The 23859-nt window shown below is 45.9% G+C and overlaps 1 protein-coding gene across 9 annotated transcripts in view; it reads right to left on the bottom strand.

Moving 5' to 3' along the window:
• Positions 1-23859, bottom strand: part of DOCK2 (dedicator of cytokinesis 2) — a 416438-nt gene that overhangs the window by 65840 nt on the left and 326739 nt on the right. For all 9 annotated transcript variants that reach the window (XM_079918428.1, XM_079918432.1, XM_079918434.1 and 6 more), the window contains 3 exons: positions 16940-17018; positions 6957-7057; positions 6806-6864 (listed from right to left, as the gene is read on the bottom strand). In XM_079918428.1, the coding sequence (XP_079774554.1) occupies positions 6806-6864; positions 6957-7057; positions 16940-17018 (239 nt within the window). The remainder of the gene's footprint in view (positions 1-6805; positions 6865-6956; positions 7058-16939; positions 17019-23859) is intronic.

The raw sequence follows: 23859 nt of genomic DNA, 5'->3' as shown, positions 1-23859 counted from the left end.
AGCCCCAGTCTGATTATGTTGGTCCACAGCTTACAGTCCTTCCATGGGTCCCACTGCTCCGCAGGCCCATTTGGCCCGATGCTCCGTCTCCACACCCCAGCCTCCCTCCACTGGCTTGCCTCCTGTTCGCCCTGCTTCCCCCTCCTCAGGCCTGCACACTGCCCCCTTCTGCCCACCATGCTCTTCCCTCCCTCTCCCTGACCCCATCACCGCCCTGAATCCTATCACCACCGCCTCCACAAGTAAATCTTACTCGTTCTCTATCCAGTATGGAAGCTACTTGGCTACATGTGTCTTTGAGCACTTGAAATAAGGCTACTCCGAGCTGAGATGTGCTGTAAGTGTAAAAAACCCCACTAGATTTCACAGAAAGAGTTCTGGAAAACAAACCAAAAAGAGGTAACATATCTCAGTAATGTTTTATATTGGTTACATGTTGAAATGATAACACTTTGGAATATGGGGTTCAATAAAACATATTGTTAACACGAATTTCACTGCTTTTTAAATACTTAAAAAAAAATTTGGACACTAGAGAATTTGAATTTAGACAGGTGGCTCACATGCTAGTTCCTTAGGACAGCACTGCTTTGGAGCTCAGGGCTCCCCCCGTTCTTCATCAAGGCCCCCTCAGCTCACTCACTAGGCAGGAGTTCTTTACACACTCTCTGGACGCCCCCAGCTTCTGCTCTACAGCTATGTCCCCTTGCAACCATAATTAAAGAGCTCCGCAATTAGTTTGTTACTATTCAGTGCAAAGTCCCTCAGGCTGGGGGCTATGTCTCTAACTACAACTGTTTTCAGTTGTAGCCTCAGCTACAGGCATAGTGCCTGGCACTTACAGGGTACTTGTCTTCATTTCCTGTTGCTGCTATTATAAATCACCACAGACGGTGGCTTAATGCAGCACAGATTAATCTTATGCTTCTGGAGGTCAGAAGTCTGAAATGGGTTTCGCTGGGCTAAAGTCAAGTGTGAGCAGGGCTGAGTTCTTTCTGGAGGGTCTAAGGAGGAAATTGTTTCCTTCCCTTCTCCAGCTTCTGGAGGTCGCCCACATTCCTTGGTTCATGGCCCCTTCCTCCATCTTCAAGCCAATGGTGTTGCTTTTTCTAATCTTTCTCTGCCTCCCCTGCCTCCTTTCCTCACTTATAAGGACACTGTAATTGCATTGGGTCCATGTGCATACTCCAGGATACTCTTACCATCTTCAAGATCCTTAATTACACCTAAAAAGTCTACTTTGCCATGTAAGGTCACTTATACACAGGTTCTGGGGGTTAGGACTTGGACATTTTTGGGGAGCTATTATTCTGCCTGTCACAGTGCTCAATATTTGTTGTTAAATGAATCAATGAATGGGTGGATGGATGGATGCCTTTCTAATCCCATTTCCTATTTCTTCCCAGCAGCTTCTGCCCAACTCTAAGAAGTCATGCTTGCTTAGGCTTGTTGCGCTCCTGGAATAGTTGCCCCTCCCCCATTCCCCTCTGTTTCAGTTCTGACCACCCTGGGGTCTAATTCAAGAGCCATTTACTCAAAAGAGCCATCCTCCTGTTTGCCTGAACTCCTGAGTCTCCACCACACATTTCACATTAAAGAACATGCTCTTACTTTGTTCTTTCCACTCTTAGTTTGTTCTACTCTCAGAGCCGGATGGTAGGCTCTTCCAGGCAGGGCAGGGACTGTGCCTTATACTTTCCCAACTCTCCCGCCCTTCCCTGGAGCTTAGCACCAAGCTGCGCACCCCACAGATGCTTAAAAAGTAATGGTGCAGTTGCTCTCACAGCTCTGCCGGGAGTGACCTCCCCACGTGTGAGGCCATGATGCCGGCCGCTGGAATTTGTCTTTCTTTCCCATGAAGACTGTTAACACAGCAGACCGGCATTAACCCAAGTGAATGTGGGATGGTTAAGTACAGTTATTTTGGCAAAACGTGCATTGCTTCACTCTAAGCAGAAATCAAATGTTATGATGCTACGTTATCAGGAAGAGTACATTATATTTGGCATCATCCCAGGATTCCAAGACTCAAATGGCATTAACCCTTTAGTGGCTGGGTCCTAGTACCAACATATGGTCCTTCTCTCCATAAAGACCTCCCTGCATGTACCCTCTCTCACAAAAGCACGCACACACACATACACACACACACACACACACACACAGATGTCTAGACTTTTCCCTGAATAATCTTCCAGCCTGGGATTATCTTTGCAATTAGCTATCTTATAATCACAGGGTTGCTCAAATCTCTCCTGATGAGAAAAAGATGATGATACTGACGATCATGGTGATGATGCCCTGACTGAACTGGGCATTAAAACAAAAGTTTAAAACTTCACACGCATTGTGATTTACTCATTATCAGCAGTCTTTGAAAAACGCAGTTGGCTACTTCATACTCTTGGAAAGTAATCTGCATATTCTGAAACACATTATTAGTAAGAACATTGGACTTGAGGTCAAGAGTCTGGCTCTTTTGCCTCAGCTGAGTCACTGATTTGTTGTTGACCTTGGGAATGTCCTTGTGCCTCTCTGGGCCTCAGTGACCTCACCTGTAAAATCAAGGCATTGAATTAGATGATGTATGTATCAGATGGGGATGTAGCAGAAATCTGATCGCCATGGCTAAACTGAATAAGTTCTGCTTTAGTTTTCTTCCTTAACAAGAAGCCAGAGATGGTCAGTCCAGAGCTGCTCCTCCATCCTTAGGGTGTGACTCTTGTCTTCATGGCTTCAAGGTGGCTACCACACCTCCAGGCATCTTATTGTTTCTCAGAAAGGAAGAGGGGGAAAAACTATGGGCAAAAAATGTGCTGTGCTCATTGAATTTGTCCCCCTTCCTTTTACTTTAATTGGGAAAAAAATGTTTTCCTGAAGCCCCAGGAAGTTTATTTCTTCTGATTCTCATTGGCTAGAGCGGGGTCACATGGCCATCACCTGTTATAAGTCATTGTTAACTGAGCAAATTGTGATCATGAAAAAAAAAAATCAGGGATCACTTAGCCAGGAAGAAGGATGGAATGGCTATTGTGTGGGCACTCAGCCTCGTCTGCCACAGATAGCTTCTAAGTTTCACTCTGTCTTGGATATTCCACAAATTGCACTTTAAAACCCATCATTACCCAAGGCAGTGTTCTCACTACACTGGGCCCTCATGTATACAGTGCTTAGTCCTGGTTTGGATTAGCAGATTAACCTCATTAGCACGTTAGAGAGAGTGTGCTAATGACATCATCTGGCAGAACGCGGAGTGGGGTGGGGATGGGGAACCATCCATTCACTCTGCCTCCCCTTATCCCTGAAGGAGACAGACAAAGAGAAGGCAGCCACGTAACTAATCAGCAGCAGGAAAACCCCTTCAGGCTGATATACCTTCCTCTTCCTTGGAGCCTCCGCCATCCTTGCCAGCAGCATCCTTTACTTTTTGTTTTCTGCTGTGGACATCTGTGCCTTTGTCTAACCTCTCATAACTCCATGAACGTTTTCCTTTGGGAAATTCTACCTCCCTTGATGGATGTAGGCTTGGTGGGGGCATTGATGGAGAGGTCATCCAAGGAAGGCCAATAGAATGGTGTCCCCTGGAGACTGGACCTTTAGCAGAGTGATGCTGGGATGGAACATTCTGAAGGCAATGTCACACCACCTGTCGTGGATCCTTGAGTGTCTCTGGCCCTACCCTTCGTAGCCCATTTCCCCTCCCCCTTCCCATAAGTACCTTCCCTGATTAAGGCGGCCACAGTCAGCATCTCTTTCTTGCAACCCCCAAACCCTAACAAGTATATCTTTTAATTACATTAATTCATCCTACAGGTACTTGAATACATCAAGAAGTTTGTGATGCTTCTGGACAAACACTCGTGCCAGGGTACTTGCCCTGAATCTAACTCTAATCCACTCCAGGATCTCGTACACACCTCTTTGTCTCTCTGTGCCTTACTTTCCTCATTGGTAAAATGGTGGGTTGGACCAGACCTGTAGCTTCAAACTATTCTCTGAAGTACTTCAGGATTTCTCCCCAGCAAATCCACAGGGGTCTACATGGGAGCTCAGGAGAGGCCCATTATAATGGGCTCTGGGCCCCCCACTCGACTTCAATTAGAATAGCTTGGCTTTCATCCAATTTCTGTGTTGAGCAGGATATTTTTTTTATTGGTCCTCAGCTAAAAATAAACATTTGAAAAATGCTGGACAATATGATCTCTAAAGGGCCCTTCCAGTTCTGATGTTCTGTGATTCTAAGCAGGTGGAATATTTGGTAACATCTTTTCATTCATCAGCATAATTGGGAACACAGGAACGCCTGCCAAAACATAATCTATATCTAAATAAAATCTTCTGTGTGCAAAACAACGGCAATGAAGGACATTCAGAAAAGAGCAGGCTGTGTGGAAGAACTAGAAACAAACAAAGCACAGATCCCTGCTTTGCAATTCTGGCAAAGCTTGATGTGTAGATCTGGGAAAGGAACCCACCACGGCTTTACCTCCTCTTTGCTGTTGTAAAGCAAAGAATGCAAACTCATATGCAAACCGAATCTGGGCCCCGTGTTTCACTGGACACATTCAGTGTTTTAAAAACTTTCAATTAGTTATCACCAATATTCATAAATTGGAAAATGCATTTAAAAATCACGTTTCCTGGCTCCTTTTGAAAAAACGGAAGATGTGACAGTGTCGGCCTTGCATCGTAAAAGGACGGCGGTCAACCAGAGCAGGACAGCAACTGTCCCTTTTAGCTGGGGCCCATCTGCTTCACTCTGCTGCAGGCCCACCTACTCCTTCCTATAATCCTGACCCCTGAGGCCAGATGCTGGCTACCAGGTAGGCCTTCACTGGCACTAGGCTTTCTTGTTTTTCCCTATTGCAGGGTAATGGTGAATGAAACATAAAGTATTTCTTACATCCCTGTCATTATCCAAAGTGGAAAAACAAAAGATAGAGTGAGAAAGGTATGCTGTTCTAGAAAAACAGGGCAGAGATGGTATTTCTTTATGATAGTGGCTTACAAATGGGGGTAATTCTGTATACACACACGCACGTGCACACACACACGCCATTTGGCAATGTCTAGAGACTTTTTTGGGTTAACCCAACTAAGGAGGATCTGGTGGGTAGGCATCTGGTGGCTAGAGGTCAGGGATGCTACTAAGTGTCCTACAATACATAGGGCAGCCACCACAACAAAGAACTATCCAACCCCAAATGTTGACAGTACCCTGCTTTATGGATTTCTGTGGGTTTAACATACATCAGCCCCTTCACTCTTTTACATTACCTGCCTGGGCACTGCCCGGGCCCTGCCCTTCAGGCCTTAGTGACACAGGCCTGGCTTTGATGACTACTGAGCTAGAACAGGAAAATGAGGCTCCCTCCTGATGGCACGAGGGTGAAAATAATGATAAAAACTCTGACATGGGTGTGGCCTCCATGGCCTCACTTGCCCAGTATTTGCTCTCATGATCCTCGTAAGCACCCTGGGAGAAGATGCTGTTTCCCCAGGTTAGGCCCAGTGTCACTCAGTCCCCTGGCTTTGGGCCTCATAGCATGTAAATGACGGGGCAAGGCCCCAGGCAGAGATGTAGAGTCTGTTCTGGGCCTGGTTCCCCAGCTCTCACTTTGATTTTGTGAGCCAGTCCACAACCCTCCTGTTACCAGTATGTGCTCTTGGCCTGAGTTGAGTTGCTGCCAGCAAACACAAAACCCAGGCTGATATCCACTGTGCTTTCCCCACAACGAATGGGCCTTGCTGGAAAGGGTGAGGAACGGCTGTCCAGGAAATCAGATGGGAACTGAAAGACACTAAGATGTCTGGGGAGGCAAGAAGCAAAGTCAGGGCAGGTGATATAGGTTGAATCTAAGAGATGGGCACAGCACTGCAAGTGCTCGACTGAAGAGGGTCCACATCCAGGCCCAGGGCAGAGCAATTCGGCAGCAGAGAGTCAAGGAGGGTGCACAAAAATCGGAGGTGAAAATGGTTCATTACTTGTTACTATTTATTCATCCATCCATCTACCCATTCATCCTTTCCGCACCTATTTATGGAGCAGGATTCAGGCCTTGGGCGAGGTATGTGGCCCCCAGCCTCGTGGAATCAAAACCAAGCTCTGGGATTTGCCACTGTTTCATCTCAAGCAAGTTGCTTCCCTCTCTGAGTTTCCTGATCAGTAAAAGGAGCAGGCAATGTTTCCATCTTGCAGGAGGTGATGTGAAGACTAGATAAAGATCTCCTTAGCCCTGGTCTGACTCAGACCCTCCCTAAATGCCTGGCGGACTCCATTTCCCCTTCTTTCCTCCCACAGATGCCACTCAGCTCACACAGGATTCCTGCAGCTCACTGAAGCAGGGACAGCTTCTGGGGTCACGTTTCAGCTCAAATATACCGCAAAAGACCTTCGTCTTCCATGGAAACAATTCTCCCCCATGTGGTTGGAGGGTCTTTTGTAGATCACTACATCACATAGGAAGCGGGATGCAGAACGGCCACCAGTCAGCAGAAAGCACACGTGTGACGTGTACTCCCACAGCAGTCGTGCTCTTTCTCCTTCTTGTAAAATCCAGTTTGAGTTCTTAACCCCTCAGGGGCACCAAGGAGAAGCAGATCCACAGCTGTTTTGGGGGGTGGGATTTGGGGGATGGGCACCCTCTCTCATCAGGCACTTATTAAGGACCCGGGGCGCGTACAGCGATAGACTATTATTTCAAGCTCCCACTGCTGAAGTCCCCATGGCCCTCTAACGGATGGTCTTCAAGAAGGACCCTGGCCTGTGCAGATGGTGTCTGTCTGGTTGTGTGTGCCTACTCACCAAGTTTGTACCACATATCACGGATGGAGAAGCCAATTAGCCGTCTCATGTCCCCGTACCTAGGAGGAACAAAAAATGTCTGCTTCAGTCACCATCTCAGAGATTCTCATGAACCCCTACCCCCCTTTCAAGAGATCCAAATGCAACCTACTTATTCAGGATTTTGTTGTATTTGGCGTGTGAGAACTGCTCCAGCTGCAGAGAATCCTGAGTGATAAAAGCCACCGCCAGATGAAAATAGTTGTTCCACAGCTGTAAATGAAAGAGTGGAGAACAGTCACGGAGAGGGTCTGAAGTGGGAAAGCATATTAAACGCTGGGTAACGTGAATAATTTATGAAGATGGCAGAAGACCGAGGCAGAACCAGTTTAATTCTGTGCGCTGCAATTTTCTAACTGGCACTGACTCTGAAATTAACATCCCGGCCAGAGCGAGGATAACTGATGGATTTCTCTAGGTGCCGACCACATCCTCTCTCTGACAACAGGATTTGGGCAAGGAGGAAGATTTTAGGGCTGCTTTTTCATTGTTGTTGTTTTGCTTCATTCTGTTTTTTTGAAAGACAAGTCGCCCCAGCTGGGTGCCCTGGTGAGCTGGTTCTCTGCCCTAGAAGTAGAGGGTGATGAGGGATTAAGTATTTCAGAGCCTCTCAGCCTCTACGGAAGTCCTCCCTAATTCACCCGACAGCTCAGAGGACCAGCCTGCAACCTATTCCAGCTTAGAATATTTTGCCTTTTCCTTCTCTGTAGTTCAATGGTTCTGAAGTGTGGCTCTGGTCAGCAGTACCAGCAGCACGTGGGAGCTCATTAGAAATGCAAATCCTCTGGACCCACCCCTGACCTACTGAATCGGACCCCAGAAATCCGTGTGTTCACAAGTACTCTGGGTGATTGCAATGCTAATTTGGGTTCAAGAACCACTGAGGGCCAAGTTTACAGGTAAGCTTGTCATAACCGTCACATTTACATGATCTCTTGGTGCTAAATGAAGAGACTAATACTAGAACCCGCTCCACGGCTCATGGTGAAAGAGATCAGGTCAAGTGTGCAGCGCAGGGCAAGGGCTCCAAAGATTAGCAGCAGTGACAGTGATATTGACACAGGCTACAGAACCGAGATGGAGACCCAAACCAAGGTATTGTTGAGCCTCAGTGAACCCATCTGCAAAAGGGGTACCTGTGTATCCACTGCAGAGGGCTATGGTAAAGATGATGTGTTTAAAGGGCATGAATCTCAGTAAGAGCTCCAAAGCACTGCCTATTATTCTTTTCATTATTCTAGTGACTCCTTTGGTACCAAAGCAAATAGTACAACCTGGTGCCTTCGGTGCTCAGGAGCAATTATTACGAGATGCCATGGCCCTGCAAGGAGCAGGTGGGGGGCGGCTTTGCTGGACAAAGCCCACACACTTCCAGCCTCCTCTAAACATTGACTAGCAAGCGGAGGGTTAACACCAGCTGGGGAAATCACCTGCCAGTGAGACCTTCATCCTTCACTCAAAGATGTTCATCGGAAGTTTCAGATGGCCAAGACTAAATGAAAGGCAGCTCTACCCTTGATAAAGCCCCTACTGCTGCCCAGAGTATTACTTTCATTTGGGCTTGTGGTTCCAGTTTCAGAAAGGAGCAAAACAAGCCCTTCATTTTACCATGGGCCAGGCACTTTCCCACACATCCCTCCTTTCATCTCTCAAAACTTGGTAGCCATTATTAGGCCCATTTTACAGTTGAGGAGACTGAGGCTTAGACTGCTTAAGTATTTTGCCTAAGGTCACACAGCTTGTTAAACATACAGCAGAGCTGCGATTTAAACCCAAGCCTTCCGACTGACGTTCAAGTCTCCTTCTACACGCTGTGATCAGTCTTTAGCTGAGGATGCATTAACACATATTTATTGAACATCTTCAATGGGCCAGGCATTGTCATCACGTGGGGATAGGGCAATGGTTATACAGACAGCAGTCCCTGCCCTTGTGCAGCTCATACTCTGTTGAGGAAATGAGCTTTCCTTCTTTTACTTGAAACTTTATCTCCCAGAGTCCAAAAAGACCAAGTCTCTCCAGGGGTGCAGTGAAGTGACCTCCTGGCTTGTGGCCCCCGTAAAGTCAACTCTGCACACAGAACCCGGAAGGATCATATCGTATCACTCTCTTCCTCAAAGTCCTCCAAAAACTGCCCATCACCCTGAGAATCAGATCTCAGGCTCCTCTGTTTCCGTAGTAACCTCGCTTATCCAAACACAGTAAAGGTCAGGGCGTCTCTCAGCCACTCTGACTGTCCTTCCTCCTGGCGTCTCTCAGCCACTCTGACTGTCCTTCCTCCTGGCGTCTCTCAGCCACTCTGACTGTCCTTCCTCCTGACATCCCCATGACTTGCAGGTTCTGAAAATGTACTGTTTTGGTCTGCGTAAGCCCAGAGCTCACACCTCCTCCCGTCTAAGACCAGGTTATGAAACCACAAGCCAAGGAACGGGAAAACTTGGTCATAGGACATGGAATGGGTTATTTCTAGGGTGAAAAATTCCTGAATGCAGGGGATTTCATAAGAATAATCAGGTTACAACAGGAAATAGGTATGTGACAAAGTAAGTTGAATTGGTATCACTTTTGAGAATAATTCCAGAAATCCCCCTCTCTCAACCATGTTTGAGAATACCTAGACACTGTCAAATTTAATTAAGCTTCTTGCTAGCCTCTATTCTACCTGACTTGGTCCTTCAAAAATGTTTTCTGTCACACATTCCTGATTTTCTCTTTTAAAGTTGAGATATAATTCACATATCATAACATTAACTTTTTAAAGTATATCATTCAGTGGGTTTGAGTATACTCACAAGGTACTACTACCTAATTTTAGAACATTTTCATTGCCCCAAAAAGAAACCGTCCACCCATTAGCAGTCACTTCCATTCTTCCTTCCTCCTCAGCCCCTGGCAACCACAAAGCTGCTTCTGTCTCTGTGGATTTGACATTTCATAGAAATGGAATCAGAAAATATGTGACCTTTCCTTAGTGTCTGGCTCCTTTCACTAAGAATGACGTTTTCAAGGTTCATCCACGTTGTCACAGGTGTCAGTCCTTCATTTCTGTTTATTGCTGAATACTATTCTGGGTATAAATATATATGGACGTACCACATTTTGTTTATCCCTGATGGACATCTGGTTTGTTTCCGCCTTTTGGCGATTATGGATAATGCTGCTATGAACACCTACATATGAGTTTTTGTGTGGATGTATGTTTTCAGTTCTCTTGGGTATATACTTAGGAGTGCACCTGATTTTCTTTTGACTTCTCTCCTTGAAGATCTTCATGGACCATGAGACCATAGATCCAGTGCTGCTTCTTCTTAGTGGATCAGAAATGGTGCCCCTACGTGTCTCACCCACAGCCCCTGCCCAGTTCTGCCCATGAGGCTCTGTGGGTCCAACTTTGGAACTGAGGGAAGGCCGTCATGGTCAGTGGCTCTGTGCAGTGCCTGAGAGCTGAGCAGTGGCCACAACTAGACACGGCTGGGCACTCATGATACTTCTTGCCTGAACCTTCCTTGACTCTTGCTCCTGAAGAATCAGAACCAAATGAACTAACCTGGCTTTTCAGGCAATTTCCAGTGTTATCTCCCTCAGCAAACTGCCTGGGGAGGGGGGAGGGGCTGATCTGCTCAGACTCACAGATAGAACACAAGTGTCTTGGCCTCCGTGGCTTTGCTCACAGTGGTTCTCACACCTGCAGCATCTAACTTCCATCCTTTCATCAAAGCCCAGTTCGAGACCCACTTCCTTCATGAGGCCTTCCCAGAAGGCAGAGCACATCAGGTCTGCTCAGCCCTTCCGGATCTGAGGAGCACTTAGTAGGTGCAACCACAGACATGGGTCCATCGTTCCACACCTGACCTTGTGCTCCACTCACTTCCCGTGACAGGATCCTCCAGCGGTTAAGAGCACATGCGTCGGTGTCTCACAGACTAGGGAATGGATACCAGTCTCTCTCTTACTAGCTGAGCTGCTAGCTACTTGACCTTTCTGAGCCTCATTTTCCTTACTTGTAAAATGGAAAAAATAATGGTAACTACCATAAAGGATTGTTGTAAGTACTGGCTGTAGAGCATTTGTAAGCCCTGTCTTTTCCGATTGTAAGTTCCACCAGTACCAAGGTTCTGGCTTCTACTTATTTGTATCCCTAATGCTAAATTCAGTACGATGGCTTGAGTACAGTTGTGCTCCAGAAAATATTTATTTATTGATGACCATTTTGTTAGAGAGATTCTCCAGTTGTTTCAAAAGATCCCAGATTTTTCTTTCCTCCCTGGCCCAAGCTGCCTGGTGGCATTTTATTAACAGCCCAGCCTGGATGGCTCGGAGAAGCCACAGAATCTTTGGCAAAACACACAGGTTCCTTTTCCCCGGGGAAGAAGTAAGGTGATTTCTGATTGGGAATTTCATATTTTGAAATCGTAGGACAAAAGAAGGTTAAAGCTGGAATAAATGTAAGGGTCATCTGGTCCAAATCTATTACTTCGCAGATGTAAACAGTGAGATCCAGATAGATTAAACCACCACCCAGTCATACCGCTAGTGGGTGTAATGAGAATTCAGCTATTTTTAATTAACTCTCAAAAAATTATAAATGTAATATACACACAGTGAAAGAAATTAAATGATGGAAAAGATTAAATAATCAAAAGTTATTTTCCATCCTACCTTGGACCCTAGTCTAATTCCCCAGAAGAAAATGTTGCTAACAATTTCCTGGATATCCTTCCAAAAATTTTTGTGTATAAACAAACACATGTATAGACATCTTTTCTTAATAGTCTGCTATACTTTGCTTTTTTCTCTCATCAATATTTCTTGCAGATGTTTCCACATTAGCATATACAGATCTGCTTCATTCTCTTTTATTGCTGCATGGTCTTCTGCTCTAAGAATGTACTTTAATTGTAACCAATTTCCTATTTATAGACATTTAGCTTGACTCCAACATTTTTCTTCTTTAGCATTGGTGCTGTAATCAACATCCTTGTTTATATATCTTTATGCATGAGAGACTGTTATGTAGTAGACATTCCTAGACGTGGAACTGCTAAGGCACAGGGTCTATGCAGATATTGTTATTGTTTGTGTTGTCTTTGTTGTTTGTTTTCATAGATACCGTCAGGTCACCTTCCAGAATTCCAATCCAATTACAAGCTCCACTGTCATGGGCAAGTTACCCTACCTCTCTGAGACTTTAGATAGTATCTAAAGGGGGTACTTATAAGGACAAAATGAGGAAATTGCTACCTAGTAAACTCCTACTCAGCCTTTTGATCTCAGTTCAAAAATCAATTCCAGGGGAAGCCTTCCCAGCCCGCCCCGACTAAACTAGATCCATCCATTATTTGCCCTCATTGCACCCTGTTCACAGGATTCATGACATATTTTAAGCAGAACTAATTTATTTTCTGTCTCCTCTACCGGATGTAAGCATCATGCAAGCAAGAAACTCATCTTTTTATTCCCTGTTGTATATCCAGTGTCTAGGATCATGTCTAACCCCACATGTACTCAGGAAATATTTGTTGAATGAGTTCATTAATGAGCCCAGCATGCCACATGTGTTCTTGTTAAATCCTCCCCAGAAACTATGCTATTGGTATTATGATTCTCCCCATTTTAGAGAACAGGGAACTGAGGCCCAGAGAGGTTGACTAACTTGCCCAAGGTCATACAGTTACAAAATGATGAAGCTGGCATTTGAATCCAAGTGCATCTGTCTCCAGAACTTGCATTCTTTAACCACTCTGCTCTTCTGTTAAAATTGCTCTTCTTCTTCTCTCTTGGTTCTTGTTAGCCTTTGTCATTGGTTGAGTTTTCCACTGGTTCATCAGATATCTTTACAGCAGAGACATCAAGAATGTCTGATCCTATAAGTTTCTTTCTCAATGGCCTTGAATTATTATTTACCCCAAATTCTTATTTAAAAAAAAAAAAGACCCAACACCCAGGGTTGCTGAAATGCAGTCAGCATACCCACCTCTGTGGTGCAGAGGCCCAGCTGCCATGGCCATTGTGAAGATGCCACTGATTCTGGGAGTAAAAGTTTCCAGCTACAGATTCAGGTTGGGAACCTCAGTCCAGAGGTTGTCTAGGGTCCTCAAGCTGAAGCAGGCAGGGCCGCAGAAGCTGTCCCCAAGCACGTGACCATCTTCCTGCCTGGTGGAGGCGTCCTGCCATGACCTCCCTGTGGGTAGTGCTGTGGGCCTCTTCAAGGCGCCAATGAGTGCTCCCTCTGTGTCTGTGCTCCCTCTCTCATGTATTTTGCCATCACTGGTTACACTTCCCATTATAAAGACCAAGCCTGCCCTCATTCCTCCACCAACGGCTGGGAATATTCTGGAAGCTTTTCATTTCACAGGGTCTCCAGTAAAGGTTTAAGAATGATCCCAAGGTGGTCTGGTGCCCAGAAGCTGATCCAGAAATGCCTCAAGACTAAGGCTGGAATTACCAAAGGCAGAGCCAATTACAGCTTCCCAAGTAGAGAGAATGGTCTTAGTAGCAATCAGACAGCCACCTAAGATGGAAAAAAATTATTTGGAGCCAAAGAACACATCTGAAGTGCAACCACTGATTTCTGGACCAATCAGAGTTTCCAACATGGAGAGTCTAATTCTGCAGCCAATCATTGAAGAGCTCCCTGTCCCATGGCCAGCAAAAGCTAACAAGGGCAGACTGTTTCTGGAGCTACACAGAGCTGTCTCCTAGATCCGAAAGGCACCCTGTTCCTAAGAGACAGTGCAGAAGAGTGAAAAGAGCTTGGGTATTGCAGACAGGCCTGGGGTTGAATCCCAGAAGACCCACTTAATAGTTAGATGACCTTTAACAGGAAAGTCAACCACTTCTCTGAAGCTCGGTTTCTTCACCAGTAAAATGGGTACATCCCAACCTAATAGGGTCATGATTAAGGGTCAAAATGCCCTAAGTCGATGCCTAATAAAGCTTAGTCACCTTCTTCAAAAGCTTGGATGCTAGAAGATGGATTTATAGTCTGCTATTGAGACCCCAAGATCTTTGAAGGCAGGCCAGTGCTCTGTTTTGCTTCTGAGTTTCTCAAGGCATGTTGCAACAGCCTGGACTCATGAGAATTGCTCTGAAACAAAAATTCTCACTGAGTTAAACTCGAAATCCTCTCTTGGTCTTCCCTGACCATGCAAACAGATGTGAATCTCAAGGCCCAGCATCTTGAATAGGGCCTGGGAATGCAAACTTTTTTAGCCCCAAGCAGGAAGCATCATTTTTCTAATTCCCAGGTCTTGTCACCTACAGAACGGCACCCACAGAGCTCCTTGCTTTTTGCCCTTTGAATCATAAAACCACAGTTCTGGAAAAGATATTAGGGCGAATCTCATTGTACGTGCCCCTCCTCTGGGCAGCAGCTGGCAAGGGCAGCCGCGCTTCGTGGTGGATGCTGTTCCTGCTGATATTAAATGCATAATTAACGAAATGGTAAGAAGAAAACAAGGCGTGTTCCAGGCAGGGTACAGAGAACAAATCCATTCTCACACAAGTGAGGAGAAGGTAGGAGAACAAAGATAGGTTTGAAGAATGATCCTGTTCTTGAGTGCTTCCCACTAAATATCTGTGGAAGTCTCATTCGAAAAGGAGACTTATTTCATTTTGTAATGTTGGCCGCTTTCCCTTTTTACAAATCTTGTGGGTGTGACAGCCCTAGGCAGTTGTTGTGGTGACCAGAAAGATGCCTCCCTACTGTTGTGTTTGCTGAGGACTGACATGTGGGTTCCCAGAACCTGACACACTTAGGACCACCACCACCGTCATCATCATCACATCAAAATGATAATTATTGTAATTATAATGAGCTAACATTTATTAACCATTTCTTAACTACCATGTTCCCGGCATTCTAGGTATTTTACACGAATTAATTCACTGAATCCTCTCAACAATCCAGAGAAGTAGCTACTATTAGTGTCATAATTTGATGTTGAGGACACCGGGGCACAGAGAGGTGAAGTAATTTGCCTAAAGCCACACAGCTCATAAGCTCAAACCTTCCATGTATGAAACCCCCACTTCTCTGGGGCACTCTCAGATGCAGATTTTCTTTCAGGAAAACTGGATAAAACCTAAAAGAATGGCATGAAGGACTAAAGCTGAGCTTCTCTTGGAAAGTACCGCTCTAAGACCACGGAGGAGAGCCAGAGTCAGGAAATCGGGTCCGAGGCTACAATTACCAAAGCCCACGGAAAGAGATGAACAAACCAGCCAACGGTTTTATGGCCCAAACACTGCCTTGCCACTGGCCCCTAGGTGTGTTCTTCCGAGCTGCCCCTCCAAAAAAGCAATGGCCTTATTAACTTCCCTGATCGTACTCGTAACCAGAGCCTGCAGGCACCTGGGCCACATTTGGAAGGGGATCAAACACTTGTCCTGATTCGAACAGCCAAAGTGACATGTTTTGTTTCCATGTCAAAGGTTTATAACTCTCACCCAGACCCTGCCAAGCAGTCAACCCAACGTGGTGGTGAAACTCTATCTCTAGCATGTGGCTGCAGTGATCTGCAGGCTCTGCTGCCAGCCACTGCTGTGCTTTCGTCCCACCTCTGCACTGACACGCTGTGTGACTTCAGGCTATCTGCTCGTCACCTGGGAGTCTTAGTGTCCACATCCCTCCAGTAGAGAAAATAAGAGTCATAGTAACTACCTTGTAGGGTAGTTGTAAGGGCTGAGAAAGATAACGCATAAAGCGCTTCTTGTGAGATCTGCACGTACACTGCTGTCAGAGAATGGCAGCTGTTCTCTTCATCATCATTATCATTACAGTTCAGTCGCCTGATTTAAATGCAAGGTAGTGGGAGAGAACCTTATTCAAAGATAACATTTATTAAGTATTTATAGGCCGGTGCTGTCTAGCAGAGCGGATCTCACAGACCTCAGCCCAGGCATCACCTCCCCAAGGAGACCTACTATGTGCCAGGAACACAGCATAGATTCCCTGTGAGTACAGGTCTTCACACTCCCGACTCCCGAAGCTTACCTTCTACCAGAGGAAAGAAAGAGAACGGGCATGTAGGCAAATAAGAAAGATGGCACGGAGTGCTATGAAGAGACTACAGCAGGCTAAGTGGTGACACACAGTGGCCATGGGGTTGTTAGGGGACCTTCGGAGAGGAATCAGGCAGGGGAGGCCTCTTGGAGGAGGAAGTGTTTGATCGGAAACTGTTGGGACCCTCCTTACAAGTGAGTTCCCCTAGCAAGTGCCTTGGCACGTTCCCGTTCTGGAAAAACCCTACGAAGTAGCGAGGGGAGGTGTTGTTGAGCATCTTACAGATGAGTCAGCTGAGGCACGGATGCAGTCCAGGCCTTGCCTGAGGTTCCTCGGCTGGTCAGAGGCCAGAGCCCAGACAGGAACCGAAACCCCAGACGAGCAGGCAGAAAAAGCCATCGCCCCAGTTTGCTGGCCACTCCCTAAGCTTGTGCTGTGAGAGATCCTGGGGGTCAGAGGCTTCCCTGGAGGGGGGATCCCCTTTTAAGGGTCTCCTCTCTCACACCTCCAGCCAGAGGTAGCAACCTGAACTTGTCCACAAGGCTTTGAAGAGCTGGTTCTTCTTGCCTGGGCCCTGAGCAGATGTGTCGCCCTGTCTGCCCCAGGGGCATGCTTTGAAGCCCCTGAACCTCACAGAGTCCTCAGGTCTTGTCTGAGCACTAAAAGTGGTTTCCGGAGGAATCAGAAAGTCACAGAAATGTACTAGTGAGCTTTATCTTTCAGTATCTGAGAATGGCTGCTTTGCTAGGCTCCAGTGAATAAAAAAGTAAAAAAAAAAAATTAATACATATTTAAAAGGTGGCACCCACTTTGACAATGAATGACTGCAAGTCTCCTCTTCAACACAAGATACATCATACGGTCACATTTGCATATGCTGCTCAGTTGATGACTATTTAATCAAGGGCCTGATTCCAAACGCTGAGTACTTCCCTCCCTCCCCTCTCCCCGCCATGGCTCTGTGGAAACACCCAGAGACACAGACATAGCTTCCGAGTGTTTTGGGATGTGTCTGATGAAGCAGTTAGCCCAGATTGCTGGAGCAGCCCAGCCAGGGCACTCCAAGGGCAAGTCTGGCGCCTCACACTCACCTGAAACTCAAAGTTCGTGTTTTCCAGGAACTTCTGGTTCATGGTTTCTGCAAACTTGTTGATAGCTCTCAGGAAGACCCTGGAAGAAGGCAGAAGGTCACCAGGCCATCTGAGCACGCTACCCCAAACATTCCTCCCCCATGCTTCAGACTGAAGTTCCTTTAGTTCCAAAGACCCAAGGAAGAGGTTCGTTGACCCACATTAACACCTGCTCTCACTGTAGACCTGAGGCCATGTTTGCCCTGCCCTGCCTGTCTGTTTGACTTCCTTTAGAAAATCTGTATTGTCTCTTGTTTAAACTGTTACAAGCCTGTGTCAGAAAATTCATGCCATGCAGGAAGACAGAAAAATTGCCTCCTCCCAAATCAAATAAATAAACGAACAAACGACACACCAGCAATCCTATCATCTGGGGAAAACCATCACTGACATTTTGACGAACATAATTTCAAAGGTCTCCCTAGACATATATACACAAACGATATTATAAAGATAGCATTTTGATAAATGGGGTTAAACGATAAATTCTGTTTCACAGCCTCTTTTACTCAACAATAAATTGTGTGTTCCTTTCATGCCAGTGAATTCAGATATGTATCATCCCTTTTAATCACTGAAGAGCATTCTATTGTACAGATGTATCACAGCGTATTGCATCAGTCTTTTATTGATGGACCTTTACGTTGCTTCTCAGCATTTTCTGTTATAAACAGTGTTTCAATGATCACTCTTCTATGTATGCCTTGCACCTCCCATATATACCTCTTCTCCACTCTTCTTCTCGAGATGGTAATGCTGATCAAATCTTACACGTATTGAACATTTTGTTACCTCTTGTCAAATTGTGTTTCTTCTTGAATGTCTTCCCATCCATCCCTTCCTCTCCTTCCTCCCTACTCTCTGGTCTTACAGCCTCTTCTTCTCTCTCTCCCTTTCAGCCTCCAGAGTGAGTTGCCCTATGGAACAGTTCCAATCCTGTCGTTCACCCACCTCAGTGGCTCCCCACTGCCCACAGGAGAAATCTAAACTCTTTCTCTTGACCGTCAATGCTCTCCATGATTGGACCCCACCTTCTTTGCTAGGATCCTTTCTCACTATTACTTTGTGCTTCTGGCTGTTTTCTGAGTTCATAGCTGTATTCTTCCTTTGTATAGAATGCCCCCTCCTTCTGATTGTTTCAGGGCAGGGTCTGCTGCATCTTTCAGGCCCCCAGAGGACAGTCAGTACAACTGCCTTTCCAGACTTCATCATGGTCTGCGAATGAGCTATTTGTGTGACTCAGTAACGACTGTCTCCTCCAACTAGACTGTGCTTTCCTTGAAATGAGAGACTCCCTCCATGATCTCATCTACTCTCCAATCTACATGCCTTTGAGTCCCAAATTTTATATCTTCATCCCTGGCCTTTCCCCTGAGCTCCAGCTTGCATTCCAGCTCTCTGCTCTATACCTTCACGTGGACGACTAATAGGCATTGCAAGCATACACGTCAAAAGCTTGACTCCTATTACCTGCCTTCTTTCTGTCGTCCTCCCATCTAAGCTGAAAACAACTCCATTCTTCCAGCTGCTCAAGGGGTAGGGGGACTTAGCATCCTTGACTTTCCTCTTTCTCTCACATCCTACACCTGACCTGTCAGCAAAACCTCTTAGCATTACTTTCAAAATATATCCAAATGCAACTACTTCTCGTCACTCACTGCCACTGACCCGAACCAAGTCACCATCATTTCTGTCCTGGATTTTTGCAGTCACCTCCCAAGCTGCTACATGCCCAACTGTGGCCAAGTCTCCACTGTGTGCGTGTGTGTGTTTGTAAAATCTAAAAGGGCAGGGGCCAGATCTTCCCTGTACTACTGTCTATAATCTTTGATTAACAGAGGACAATCAATAATTTCTCTACTGAGTGGCTGGTCCAGGGAAAATGTCTATTTGGCTACCCGTGGGAAGCCAGTAAAAGGAAGTGTTTATCAGCAGGTTATTGCTTTGGGTAATAACTGGGACTCAATTCTACGTGGGAACTTCTGAATTTAGACTGTATTGAACATACTTGAGCATCAGAAGTGTCCTGGGCTATTTACCCATTAATACCAGCCCCCCCCCATGGTTGAAAGTTGCTCTTACGGACATTAAGTCCCTAGCACTTCTGGCCTGCCCTGCAGGTGGGCTGAGAACTCTCCTGTAGCCAGAGAAAGCCCAGAGAATGAAAGAAGTAGGAAGCTCTCAGGATGCATGGGAAATGTCCACCGAAGCTGCAGGTATATTTTGGGTGGGCCACGAGTGTGGGAAGGGCAACTATAGCGTGTGCTACACCAGGCATCGCTTGTTGGGAAGCTGGGCTAGGTGTTCGTTAAACACTAAATATCTGTTTTCTTTTGTTTTGTTTTTAAGATCAGCACTTCATTATTCGACTTTGTCTAACATCCATCTGTTAGAAGCCAGAAAGAGAAAATGTACATAAAAAAGCTTTGGAAGTTACAAAACCTTGTTTAAATGTAAAGTAGCAAACAGACATATAGATAAAGGTGGCCCAAGGACTAATTTTCAGTAGCACTGGGCTCTCTTCTTCATCACCTCTGAAAACCTCACCTATAAATATTTGTTGAACAAAGAAGGCAGTGTATCCTGTTATCAGGATCACGAGATTTGTACACACACACACACACACACACACACACACACACACACACACAACTGGCTGTGATTTCTTGCTTTGCCAATTCCCAGCTGTGTGGATTTGGGACATGTTAATATCGTGTTTGACACCTAAGTTTCCTTTTCTGTGAAACAGCAGCGATGTAACCCCTTTCGCAGGGTCCCTGCAGGGTGTAATGGCAAATGTATGGTAAGTGCTGAGCACAGTGCCTGCCACATGGTGACAACGGTAACATGGTCGCTGTGGCCGCCCAGACCCCTTTGGGTTGCTTAATCCTTCTTCCAAAGGCAGGTACCGACAGCAAAATGGACAGTCAGAGGACAAGCTGCAGCCATCAGGACCACGTAAAGACAGGAAATACAAATCCCACAAAACCCTCCACCCCATCAGGCTGCCACAAGGTAAGACTTCTTTGGTTTTGTTATTCTGTCATTTGCTAATATGTCTTTGAAAAAACATCTATATTTTCTTCTTAAAGATTAGTATCTGATTCTCCAGATGGAAATGCATTGAGTGGCTGTCATATTATGTATAAACATCTCAGACAGTCTAATATGATACGAAAATGAGGGGTTTTACACATTCTCAGTAGTTTCCATAACAGTTATTATTTTGACTGTCAACCTAAACCTCCTCTGGCTCACAAAGGCCAGCCCAATAACCAGGAATGATTAGCTCCCTGTGCTGATGGGGGGACTAGTGGCAGAGAGGGGCTGAAGTAAATCAAGGCTCCTCCCTCTCTCTGGATTCCTCTGCAGCCACCCTCTGGGAATCAGAATATCACTTAACTTTGGTTTCCCACCTATGGGCTTGGAAAAGTATGTCTTCTGTATTCGTTAAAAAAAATAATTGTACTTAAAGCCTAAGCATTAATATGTTGAAGTGGGTTAGAATGAAAACACACTCAACTTTTTCTGTTACTTTCAAAAATGATCTTGAAGTGTTGAAAACAAAGTTCACGATCAAATAACAACCTAACGTTTCCTGCATTTCATCCGTGATGCTTAGCAGCCTCTAAAAAAATTAATAATAATCACAGTCATGGTTACCAACGATGTGCCAGGCTCTGCGCTAAGTACTCTGCATGGATTTCTTCCGTGTTTTTTCCCCACCTTTTTAAATTCTCACATGAACTCTCCGAGTTAGATATTGTTTGCCTTTTAGAGATGTGAGTTCAGGTAACTTTCCCAAGAACCCAGCCAATACATGTGGAACCAGTATTTAAACAAAGTTATGCTGCCTTCAGAACCTTGGTATTTAACCACCATGCTATTCTGTTCACAAAGAAATCTGTGTAATTCTGTTCAACCCAAGCTGTGAGCTCACCTTGTTAATAATGACAATGATGGGAGTCTCATGCATATATCCTGTGCCAAGTGCTCTATAGACTTTGTTTCATTTAATCCTACAAACTGAAGGAGGTGTTACTGTCGCACCCATTTAACAGAAGAGGAAACTGAGCCCTGGAACGATCAAAATATTTCCCCACATTCCAACAGCTAATAAGCAGCAGAGTCCACCCAACCTCAGGTCTGTCTTTCTTTAAAGCCCTTGCAATTAACCAGAAAGATATACTGGCTCCTCTGAAGGCCAGCCTGCATGGTGTTTTGGCACTGGGCATGCTCCTACTCATGCCCACAAGGCACAGAGCCCCTTCCCACTTAGTCCCCATTATCCTGCTGCCCTGCCCACAGCTGAGAGGGCCCAGAACCGACACTCGACTCAGGCAGTCTTCCATGGGCTGACTAGAAGCCCATGGGTAATCATATGGGTACCGGTGGGGGCACCCAAGCCTGGATAGTAGTAAATCAAGCCCTTCTAGACAGTTCAAAAGCAGGACAACCAGGGAGGATGCAACGAACCCCGCCCTGAGCAGAAGCCATGAGCAGATAATTCTGTGAGGAAGCAAAGGCCATACGGCAAGAGAAGTCAGCTGCTGTGAGCAGGAGGAAGCTGGCAGAAAGGGAGTTTGGTACCCGAGGATACCCGAGGTTGCTACCCTGAGAACTGCTCCACGGGAAGCTCACTGCAGCCACTGGACCAGGTTCCCAGTTTCCTACTTCCCTTCGTGTAACAGAACAAATCCTCATTACTGGAGGCAACTGAGAGTTCCTACGTTTCGTGTCCTGAATAAACCTATGCACCATGTGCATCAGTCCTTGGACTCGATGCGGTAATGCAAGGTGCACAGACTCCTGCAGCAGCTAGAGCAAGCCTGCCTGGGGGCACGTTCCCGCTCTGCTACTCTCCCTTGCTGTGGTCTTGAGTGTGCTGCTTTGCCTCTGGTACTCTCAGCTGCCCCATCGGTATGATGAGCCGTGGGTGAAGATGAAATGAGACGCAGTGCGTGAAGCCGGTGGCCCAGGGCCTCAGTCCATAGGAGTCCTTAATAAATGTCAGTTGTGTGGCTATCATTATCCTTAACTGCCCAGCCACCTTGTAGCTCTGAGGCGGGAGGATCCGAAGCTGAGAACACTCCAGTGTGACAACCAACCCATGCCCACAGGTTGTATGATGTGAATGAAAGAGGGAACTGGAGGTGGACACGCCCTTTCCAGTGAGAATGCCGAAGGCAGAGAGAGGGCCTCCCTGAATCCCATTCCCCTTTGGGCTGTGATTCATGGGATGTAGTGGATTCTACTGGTCAAAACTTGAAGATGGAGATAAAAGAGGTGGCCAGAAGAAGGGAGTCCTTATTCCTCCCCTAGAAGCAGTGAAAAAGCCATTCTCCCAGAGCCTTTAAGCTGCTTCCCTCACAACACACAAGGGCTCCATGCACCAAGAGGCTAGAGTGTATCAGAGGATTCCAGCTCAGGGTCAGGGCACGGCCCACCCCAAGTACCCCTGACCCTTCTCGAGTGGTTCTGGATTCTAGTTAGGGGTGCAGCAGACTCCTGGGACTGGAATTCCATGGCCAGCTGGACATCAGGATTAGATGTGCCCTGCTGGCTATAAAACCCATGGAGAGGCCTTCTTCCGGACGATATGACTTGGAGGAGATGAGGTCTACAAAAAGGGAGTAGGCAGTACAAATTAATGTAGGTAGGAGAAAGGGGAAGCGGGCGACGACGAGTGTCAGCACACTGATGGAGCCGCCAGCAGACTGCTGAGCACTGCCCTGCTCAGCTTCCTAGGGTCAGCTATTGTGACCCTACTATGTGCCTAGTGTGTGCTGGAGACAATATTAGACCTTGAAACACGTCACCAGTAAGGTAGACAAGATCCAGCCCGGATGTGCCTCTTCTGTGAAATATTCTGGATGTTCCCAGATCATAGGAATGTGAGAACAAAAATAATAGCTCACATTTACGAAATGCTTGCTAAACACTGTTCTAACTACTTTATGCGTATTATTTCATTTTGATCCTCACAAAAATCCTTTGTGGTAGGTCTTATTAGTACCCCATTTTACAGTGAGAAAAACAGAGTCCAGAGTGGTTAAGTAACTTTACCAGAGGTAATGTAACTATAAGATGGTTCGAACCTAGGCAGTCATAAATCCTAACTTCTCTGTGCTCTGGACTCTGTGCTCTGAACTCACTACAATGGCTGCAGCACTTGGTCATATTTCCATGGGCATACTTACTGTCTCACCAACAAGACTGTAAGCACCCTGCCTTCTGGGGCCATGGCGTAGATGGGCTCCGGATGCCCGGGACACTCAATATGTATGTGTTGATTGATTCCATTTAGAGAAGCTTTAGGGATGAGTATAAATCCCCAACGGCCACCACTTGCCCCCTGCCCCAAATGTTGAATTTCCAGATTGAGGTGCAGATGGAGGAGAGGAAAAGAGGTCCCTAGGCATATTTTGTTCATTTACAATATTACAAAGAACTTGATCATTTAAAAATTAACCATGTCGCGTACGTCAGACCTTACTGAATGTTGCATCTTACCAGTAAGAAGAATGCTCTAACAGGAGGTATTTCTTGCAGTAGACATGTCACCACGTTTGCATACACAAACAGTACACAGCTGAGGAGACATTCAAATCTGCAAAACTCCATTCCCTCCTCCAACAAGCAGATAGATAAATTATATATGACTAATACATACATACACAAATAACAAGCGATAATTGGGAAATTATGAAAACAGAAAATCATAAAAATGTAAGTAATAGGGAGGGAAGGAAGGAAGGAAGGAAAGAAGGAAGGAAGAAAAGGAGGAAAGAAAAGAAAGGAAGAAAGATGTTGTAACATACAGACTAACCAACATACGGAGTTCACCTTGTCCACGTGAATGAATGGAGCTTAGGATGCAT

Source organism: Stenella coeruleoalba, assembly GCF_951394435.1.
Source record: "Stenella coeruleoalba genome assembly, chromosome: 3".
In the NCBI taxonomy this organism is placed as follows: domain Eukaryota; kingdom Metazoa; phylum Chordata; class Mammalia; order Artiodactyla; family Delphinidae; genus Stenella; species Stenella coeruleoalba.
This window is presented reverse-complemented; position numbering and strand designations above follow the sequence as displayed.